The 9788-nt window shown below is 30.1% G+C and overlaps 1 protein-coding gene across 2 annotated transcripts; it reads left to right on the forward strand.

Annotated features, from left to right (window-relative positions):
* The first annotated feature begins 6474 nt into the window (after nt 1-6474).
* LOC136202718 (non-specific lipid transfer protein GPI-anchored 31) lies at nt 6475-9230 on the forward strand. Of its 2 annotated transcripts, XR_010674536.1 has the most exons (4): nt 6475-6879; nt 6981-7007; nt 8799-9046; nt 9083-9230. XR_010674536.1 is itself a non-coding variant. In XM_065993506.1 (3 exons), the coding sequence occupies exons 1-3, from the start codon at nt 6534-6536 to the stop codon at nt 8963-8965; spliced, it is 540 nt and encodes a 179-aa protein (XP_065849578.1). In that variant the 5' UTR covers nt 6476-6533; the 3' UTR covers nt 8966-9230. The 2 variants fall into 2 exon arrangements, 1 of the variants encoding a protein (XP_065849578.1); XM_065993506.1 differs by having other exon boundaries at nt 6476-6879; nt 8799-9230.
* Nucleotides 9231-9788: the final 558 nt, after the last annotated feature.

Consider the following 9788-nt stretch of genomic DNA (forward strand, 5'->3'; position numbering starts at 1 on the left):
AAATTAACTTTCTGTTTTGTACATCTTTATAGCATTTTATAGATTTAGAAACTTAATTAGTGGCTAATGAGACACAATGTAAGTTCAAGAAGTCAATCAAGTTTTTTTAAACAAGTTCAATGAGCAATTGATGTATTGAGCCTATTAGAAATTAGAGCAACTTCAACAGGCAGGAAAGAAACTTCAATTTTTCCTCAATCCCATACTCTTGTGCCCGGTATAAAGAGATTTGAGACCTTCCAATTCTTCGTCCCTTAATTGGTAGGTGCAATTCTATGTGATATTTTTGAGGTGGCCGACTCTTTTGAATCTATTCAGTTCGTGCATGAAAAACGAAAAAGAAACATTACTTTTCATAGTTTAGCTGCATGGACACGCGCTCTTTCACAAATGGAAATTCTTATTAAAGATTTCTCTGATTGTATTTCTTCTCATATTCATAATGATTTAATTCCCATTTTTTTTTTTTGGCAATATATGGTTTGTTTATTTAAAAAAAATTTCTTTTTTAGGGTAATCAAATAAAACATTGTAACACCTGAACTTTTCAAAACTTTTAATCAAACTACATGGTTTTGAAGTATATAAATTTATTGTTTCTTTATTGAAATTTTATAAAAATATATTTATTTAAATTAAAAACAGAAATTATAAAAATCAATTAAAATATAGAAAGGATCAACTAGAATAAAATTAATAATGAAAAAGTACACAAAAAAAATTAATAAAAAACACAAAAAAATCAAATCTATTTTCTTAAAATAATAATTTTTTATATTTATATTTTATAATTTATAAGAGTAAATATAAATTATTAAAATTCCCAAAGCATAATACAGATATATTTACTACCAACATCGCTGGATCTGAATAAAATTTTAATTTAATAAAGGCTTAATACATTATTTGCTCCCTGAACTTTTCCAAAAAGTTTGATTGCCCCCCTGAACTTTCAAGGTGTCCCGATAGCCTTCAAATTTGCATAAAATGTTCAGTTGGCCCCTGAACTTGCATAAAATGTAATCAATTGATCACTCGGTCGCAAAAAAGTAAGTTAAATGCGTAAGATGTATTCCACGCATCTTGAAATGTTATTACATAATTAAAAATAAAGTTATTACTTGCTCAATTATACGATTTGTCTTTTCTAATATTAGAATTGTATACCCCGATTTGGTCATTTTACTTTTTTTAAAACTCGTATAATACATCTTCCACATTTATTTACTTTTTTGTGACCAAGTGATCAATTGATTACATTTTACGCAAGTTCAAAGGGTTAACTGAACATTTTATGCAAGTTCAGGAAACTATCGAGACACTTTGAAAATTCAGGGGGTCAATCAAGCTTTTTGAACAAGTTCAGTGGTCAAATGATGTATTAAGCCTTTAATAAATCATGGAAAAGAATATCTCATTTTATGGGCATTTATTGTCACAGTGCATCCTAATTTTCAAAATGCATTTGGATGAATGTTCTGAAAAAAGTATTTGACTTTTTATTTAATGAATGATGACTGTAAAATAAAACGGATAAAAAAACACAATTAACTTTTTTTTTTTTTTTTTGAATCGATCACTATTAACTTTTTTAAGAACACAAGTTTAAACTTTATTCAAATAGGATTAAGGTGTAAAAATACTTCTAATGTTTTGCGTCTGGAACAATTTTATCTTTAATATCTAAAATGATGCAATTTTACCTCTAACATTGGAAGTCATGAGCAATTTTACCTCTAACATTGATCAATTGGGTCAATTTCAAACACTATTTTAAAACACAGATATTTTTATTCATTATTATGCACCAATTGCATAACAATTCTTTCTAAAAAAAGGATTTCATGTTTTTTTTATAATTTAATAATAGGATTTGAGATTAATATTTATAAATTCGGCGGATTTTTTGAATTTTTTTGTCTAATCCGTACAAAACGACAGTATATTTTTTATTTTTTTTCATATCCTAACGAATGTTTGTGATTTGTTACTGGTAAAATGACACACGTATGAAGTGTAGATAACAAAATTCATGACCGAAAAGACAGTTTGATGAATTATTTCTCAAATTGACCCAATTTATTAACGTTAGGGATAAAATTGCTATTGGCATCCAATATTAAAGGTAAAATTGCACCATTTTAAACGTTAAGAGTAAAATTACTCATGATCCAAAACGTTAGAGGTGTTTTTACATATTAACCCATTCGAATATAACCTATTATGTCCAAGAATTTACTTTATCTGAATATGAGTACATTTAAAAAAAAAAAATTGATGATTTAGTTTGTTTTTTCTTGTATTCACTAGAATTTATGGGTTTGTTAAATTTAGGGTTAATAAAGAGAAACTCTTTTGATTATACTATATATATATATATATATATATATATATATATTTTTTTTTTTTTTTTGCAGAGGGAGGATTGTGATATTTTTTTTATCAAAACGAACATTATAAATTAAGGGTTTTTTTGATTGATATTGTTAAATTTGGTGGTGAACGATCTAAAAATAAAAAAAATTTAAGAAATAAAGTTGTTTAGTATCACATTTACTATGAAACTTTATTTTTTTATTTTCCAAAATAATCATTTTTAAAATCTTCTCTTTCTAAATATTAACTTTCTCTTTCCACACCAATCACCTAAATAACTCCAAAACTGTAAAGTTGAAGAATTAAAATTGTTTAAAATATTATTTATTTTAAAAAAAAAATTTATTTTAAGGTTATTACCGATCAAATTTGTCAATATCAATCTAAATGTCATCGATTTGTAAATATCGACAAGTAAAATTCTCATTTTAACAAAAAAAATAGGGACATTTACACATAAATTCAAGTTTGTAAAATTATCTACACTTAAGTCAAGCAGTTATTTAAATTATATCAATCAATGATAATTCTTTTCAAATTGGCAGTTACTGTAGAAATTCCTTCTATTACGTTTTCTGAGAATCAGAGATCACTTGACATTTCACATAATAAATTCATCAGATTTGATAAATAGTGGATAATTTTTTTAAATTTGACTGATTTGTATTTATTTGATGATTTGTGAATTTCATGTAATTAGCCCAAAAAAATACTACAATTATTCATCTCCAAACAGTATAATCACGTAATTAACCCTTGAATTTATATGGAAAGGTATTTTGAAGTTAAAAAAAAAAAAACCAAAATGACCTTTTACCTACCAATAATATTATAATAATATTAAAATGGGAGGAAAATTCCAAATTTGGTAAAATAAAAATTCCAAATTTAACATCCATCAAATTCCATAACATGGAATGGTCGACACGTGTACTACGTTTGTTCATTCCACCACTTTCCTTTCACATGGCTTCTCCCTCGTCGACCATCTTCCTTTTTTTGCCTTTTTATTTTCTAATATTTCAAATTCTTTCGCACTTTTACTTTAATGGGGTATACGAAAAAATAAAATAAAACAAAAAAATATATCAAATAAAATAATAGATTTCACTTTTTTCTAACGTATAACTCTTCAATTATATTATTTTTTAAGGCTTAATACATCGCTTGCCCGCTAAACTTGTCCAAAATGGTTGATTGACCCTCTAAACTTTTAAAGTGTCTTGATAGCCTCTTGAACTTACATAAAATGTTCAGTTAGCTCCCCGAACTTGCATAAAATGTAATCAATTAATCACTCAGTTGTAAAAAGTAAGTTAAATGCGGAAGATATGTTGCACGCATCTTAAAAAAGTAAAATGACCAAGGTCGGGGTATGCAATTATAATATTAGAGAATAAAATGTTTTATAGTTGAATAAGTAAGAAATTCTTTTTTAACATGTTTTAATCTATTTTTTGAAGTATGTAATAACATTCTAAGACACGTGTAACATATCTTCCGCATTTGACTTATTTTCTTACAACCGAATGATTAATTGATTGCATTTTACGCAAGTTCAGGGGGCTAACTAAACATTTTATGCAAGTTTAGGTAGCTATCAAGACAATTTGAAAGTTCAGGGGACCAATCAACCATTTTGGACAAGTTCAGGGGGCAAATGACGTATTAAGGGTCCGTATGTTTTATCTGTTGTTTGATATTGCTGTTTGCTGTTTCCTGTTACGATTTGCTGTTTGCTGTTTGAAAAGGCTGTTGTTCCAAAAAGCAGGAATTCTCTGCTTTTATAAAAAGCTACTTTTCGGCTATAAAAGGCAAACAAGAGGTGTCTAACCAAACACCTTAAACTCTCCTTTTCAAAGTGAAAAGGTAAACATGAGGTCGAAAAGCAGCTACCAAACACCCACTAAATCTATTTTTAATTTAAAGTATAAAATATTTGTCATGCGTTAAATTAAAATTTTGTATTTCTATTACCAATAAATATTTCTTTTTTTTGCAGAGAATAAATATTGATTTTTGATGTATCCTATATTAAGACTTATCCTAAATATTATTTTCTAAAGAATTAATATATCAGAGATTGCCTGTATTTGATTAAGTAATCTAATTGTCTTCCTAAATTTTGGAAATCAATTTATTGATTCCTTAAATTTATTTAAATTTATTTATTTAAATTTAATTCCAGATATCATGGTAATTAAATAATGATGATTTTAAAATTAAAAAATCTAAAAATTAAATCGCTTTAGAATTACATTTTTAATGAAATTACCATTTCGATTTTTTAAAATTACCATTTCAATGAGGTTTTAACGGTCAAATTCTCTTCTTTATCTAAACAACATTCAAATAATTGTAAAAATAAAAAATTTAAAATTAAATTTATTTATAATATCATTTTTTATACTTTACAAAATAAAATTATTTGTTATTGGATTGATCATTTTGATCCACAGTAAAAAAAAAATTATCTGTTATTTGTTGTTAGAAAAAATTAATAGCCAAACACTCCCTAAACTTCAAATTTACTTATATAGTTTCTTAAAAAGGATATATTCATTCATAAAATACGAAATATTATATTTTTACTCATACTTAATAAAAAAAGTTGAATGAACTGATTTGACAGTTACGCTCGGATCTTCTAAAAAAATTCATTAAATAAATTGAGACAATATTTTAATAAAATATTTCTAACTAATTTAATAACATAAGTTTTGGACTATTTACATGAAAATTATATGTGATTATAAAATTACAGTTAAATCATATTATAAAATTTAATTCTCAATATATCACAAATAAATTATGATTTTATGCCCTAATTTAGAAATTTTAGACTTAATTCATAAATCCTAAACCCTAAAAAATATATCTTACACCCCTAATTCATACTCCATCTGTTCTACAATATATGTCTTTTAAGGTTAATGCATACAAATTAAGAAATGAAATTAATTTTAAGTAAAAACTTTGTTATATTTGTAATAATTGCATGCACTAGTAACTTTATCTATTTTCAAGATAAAAATGCAACTTAAATATGTGTATAGATTTAAGTAAAATATCATGCATTGTGGAACAAAAAAACCTCTATAAAAAGACTTCTATTGTGGACCGGAAATAGTACAATATTCTTAAACTATATGAAAATTAATAAATTTTTTAGTTTAATATTATTTAAATTAGTATTTAATATAATTTTTCAAATCTGAACTTCTGTATAATTTTTTAAAGTTTTTTGTATTTAATTTCTATCTAACCGAAAAGGAGTAATTAAAAAACGAGTCAAAATGGCACTGCTGTTTAATTCCCACTGACGCTGGTTGTCCGAAATGGCACCACCCCCCTCTTGGCTCGGTCTGCTGTAATACTGATGTTGCGTTTTTTGCTGATACTGGACAGACGGGGATGGCTGTTGTTCTTCGCTCTGATACGTGTTTATTTCTTTCCACTCGGGTTAGCCTTGGGGACGGTCTGCAGCTTGTTCATGAAGGGGAAGCCTCTGCACTGCTGGATGATTCGATGAACTATTGATGAAGGCTACGATCAGGTGGTTCTGGAATCAGATTCACTAACGGTCGTGCAAGCTATCAACTCCCCTCTTAACGATGATAGTGAGTTTGGTGATATTATACAACATTGCAAATCTCTTCTTAACCTTAACAACGACTTCTCGGTCCATTTTGTCAAGAGATTAACTAACGGTTTAGCTGACGCTTTTGCCCGGTTATCCCGTTTACATGCTATTCTTTTTATTTATGATGTTATTCCGGGTGTTATTTTCCCTAGTTTGTTGACTCCTTATCCGATTGTGACTTATTAATGCATTTTGATTTAAAAAAAACGAGTCAAAATAAACTAGTGTGTTTAAAAATTCTATTGTGTAATGATAAAAATTGATGTTGTACAATTTTCGTAAGTTAAAGATAAAATTTGAACATCATAAAAAAAACAAGCAGGGGTAAATTTGTCATTTGTCATTTGCCATTTTCCTTTAATCTTTTATTTTTAGAATTTAAAATTTATTTTTATTTTATGTCTTTTCTCCTCTCTCTCTCCCCCAAATCCTCCCCTATTTAAACCCCCCTAATCTTCCAACAAAAACCCATTTCCTTCCGCCACTTCCATTCCATTACAGAAAGATTCCAACAATGGCCTCAAATTTCGCTCTGATGTTCTACATTATCTCCATTTTCTCAATCGGCGTTATCACCGACGCCGCCACTCCTCGCGCAGCTCCAGCTCCGGCCGTCGATTGCTCAAGTTTGGTATTAAACATGGCGGATTGCCTGTCTTTCGTTTCAAACGGAAGCACGACCACAAAACCAGAAGGAACTTGCTGTTCCGGCTTGAAAACTGTGTTGAAAACCGATGCTGAATGTCTTTGTGAATCTTTTAAAAGCAGTGCTCAGTTGGGTATTGTTTTGAATATCACTAAGGCTCTTTCTCTTCCGTCTGCTTGTAAACTCCATGCCCCTTCTGTGTCTAATTGTGGATGTGAGTACTCTTTTTCTTTTTTAATTTAGGGTTTTTGTTTTTTGTTTGGTTTTGATTTGGGATTTATTCTAATTTTTTTATTTTTATTGGTTTTTGTGTAGTGGGTTTGACTCCTGCTGGGGCTCCTGGTATGTTCTTAACCTGATCTTTGTGTTTTCTTTATTTTATTGTTGAAAATCTGTTTATTGATTTTAATTGGAGTTTTTTTTTTTAATTATAATGTGCAATCTGGTCACATGCAATTTTGAATCTGAGAACTGTTATAAGGGTGTTTATTTTGAATACTCTGGTTTGATTTGGTCTGATATGTTGTTTTTGTTCTTCAAGTAAATTGCAGAATGTTTTAGGGTTTGATGTGATTGAGAAATGTAGCTCTGGAATTGTGCTGATTGTGGTTCTAGTAACACTTCAGGTTGAAAGAAAGAGAAATTCCACAGTAAAGTTTCTGAATCAGAGAGAAATAATCGAAATGGTCCCTAATTTTGTCAGCCAAGATCAATTTAGGCCGAATTGAAATTTAGGTATCAACTCAGCTCTCAAGTTGGCAAATTTTAACTTGAGGTCTGTTTTAATACCTAATTTGATTTGGGTTTGGGCTAATTTGACCTAACCCTCATGTTTGAGGGCAATTTGTCAAAATTTGCCAACCTGAGGGCTGAGTTGATAATAAATTTCAATTTGGGCTAATTTGATCATGATTGCCAAGTTTGAGGGCCATCTAAACCCTCAATTAAAAAAAAAAAACACGTCCAGAGTGGTGCTTTGAGTTTTAATTCTTACAAAGGGCGGCCCAGTGCACTTTGCTTCCCCGCTAAGCGAGGGTCTGGGGAGGGGTCCCACCACAAGAGTGTATTGGGGGCAAGCCTGCCCATTCCATTGTTTTTGGCAAGAGGCTGCTCCTAAGACTCGAATCCGTGACCTCTCGGTAACACGACAACAACAACAACATTTTAATTCTTATTATAATTGAAAATAAATTTTTTAACTTCAGTTATTTTTTTTGTTTAATGCACAATTAGACATCAGAATTTGACAATTTGACCTTGTAATTGTACCTATCATACACATGAACTTGTCAATTTTGGAATTTTGAGATCCTTATTTGCAGATATTATATTGAGGTGAAAGTTTGACTAGTGGGTGCAATGACTAACTTTGTTTGAAGACTCTCAAATCAGCAAATAAGGGTGTCTAAGTCCAAAATTGATAAGTTTAGGTGTCTGATGGATATAAGTATAAGTTCAGGCGCTCCTCTTTAATAGCGGTTCGGGTTCTTATCCTCTCAGTTTATGTTTGAAGGCTATGTTTTAGAAATAATCTTTTCCGATGTCTGTTTCTGTGTCCGTGCAACATAGATTGTCGTCCATGCTGAGCTAAAATGAAATTTATAATCTGTTCTCTTTATGTTATGGATAAGGGGTCGATTCCGCCCTTAAACTTGGCTTGCTTGATCAGTTTCTCTCGATTTCTTGCTTGATCAGTTTCTCTCGATTTCGGGAAAACATTGCATTTTGAATTAGTCTAAATGGCATGATTTGTGGCTTTTTGACACACGGTAATATTTGATTCGGACTAATTTGATTGAAAATGTATGATTTGTGGCTTTCTGACACTCTGTAAACTGATATTGTAAGCCAACTTAGCATTTTGAATTAGTCTAAAGTGACATGATTTGTGGCTTTTTAATGTTCGGTTTTCTGTAGTGTCTGATTCGGACTAATTTGATTGAAAATGTACGATTTGTGGCATTTTTATGCTCGGTAATATCTGATTCGTATTGAAAATGCCAAGTTCATTAGACGAATTGATAACTTATTCCGGTACTATTTGATATTGTAAGCCAAGTTGATGAACACCGGCACCGGCTAGTTACTCGGATATCTAATGATTTACACCCAATTGGTTTGTATTTTCCACAGGCATGTCTCCAACAGCATCCCCTACTTCTGCACCAAGCGGGATCTCCGGATCAGATCTGCAAGCGCCAGCACCAGCTCCAGGGACTCCCGGAGGATCACATGTGTTATCTATCTCAGTTGCATCTCTAGCCATTGGTCTCGTAATTGCATCGTTATCTAGTTTCTAAGTTATCTATTTACCTTTTGGTGGTTCGAGGCGGATGGGATATATCATATGAGTAGCTAATCTGATGTAGTAATTATCGTTTTCGGATTTCGGGTACTTGATGTTTGAGTTTGAGTTCTCGGATTTCGGGTACTTGATGTTTGAGTTTGAGTTCTCTCTCGATGAGAATGTTACTCAAGAATTCATTTTGTGGCTGGCTCATTGAACCTTTGTTTTATGGTTTGTTGTGGATATGGTTTAGCTAATATAAAGTTTATGTTTATTTATTTCTTGTTTTGTTACTCATGTTGTGATTTTGATGAAGAGTATAGTATAAGAAGGGGGTTAAAAAATAAACTTCAATTTGTCCTGACATTTTAGGGGCCCTAGGCGAAATAAGAGATAATAGGCCCTTAATTAAAAAAATTGTACTAAAAAATCTAAAAATAGAAATTTGGGTCAATTTTAGACCTAAAATATAATATTATTTGGTCAATTTTTAGACCTAATGGATATTATAACTAAATTTATACCAAAAAAAAAAAAGTATATATTCAAAAAGTTAAATTTTTTGGGCCCCTTTTAACTTTGGGCCCTGGGTGGTCGCACCCCGGGCTTATGCTCAGGGCCGGCCCTGTGTGGAAGTGGAAGTGACTTTATTGAAATAATATATAGTTTAATGATTATACCGAAAAACTAAACGAAATTGGGTGACCATTAGTGGGAAATGGCACTGATGTTCATTGGAATTTGATGTCTGTTTATGTTTTTAAAATGGGATCGGATATTAAACTGAATTTATTGTCATGTTGACCATTTTAAAATCAGAACGAATATTAAACTGA

Source organism: Euphorbia lathyris, chromosome 8 (genome assembly GCF_963576675.1).
Source record: "Euphorbia lathyris chromosome 8, ddEupLath1.1, whole genome shotgun sequence".
Lineage (NCBI taxonomy): Eukaryota > Viridiplantae > Streptophyta > Magnoliopsida > Malpighiales > Euphorbiaceae > Euphorbia > Euphorbia lathyris.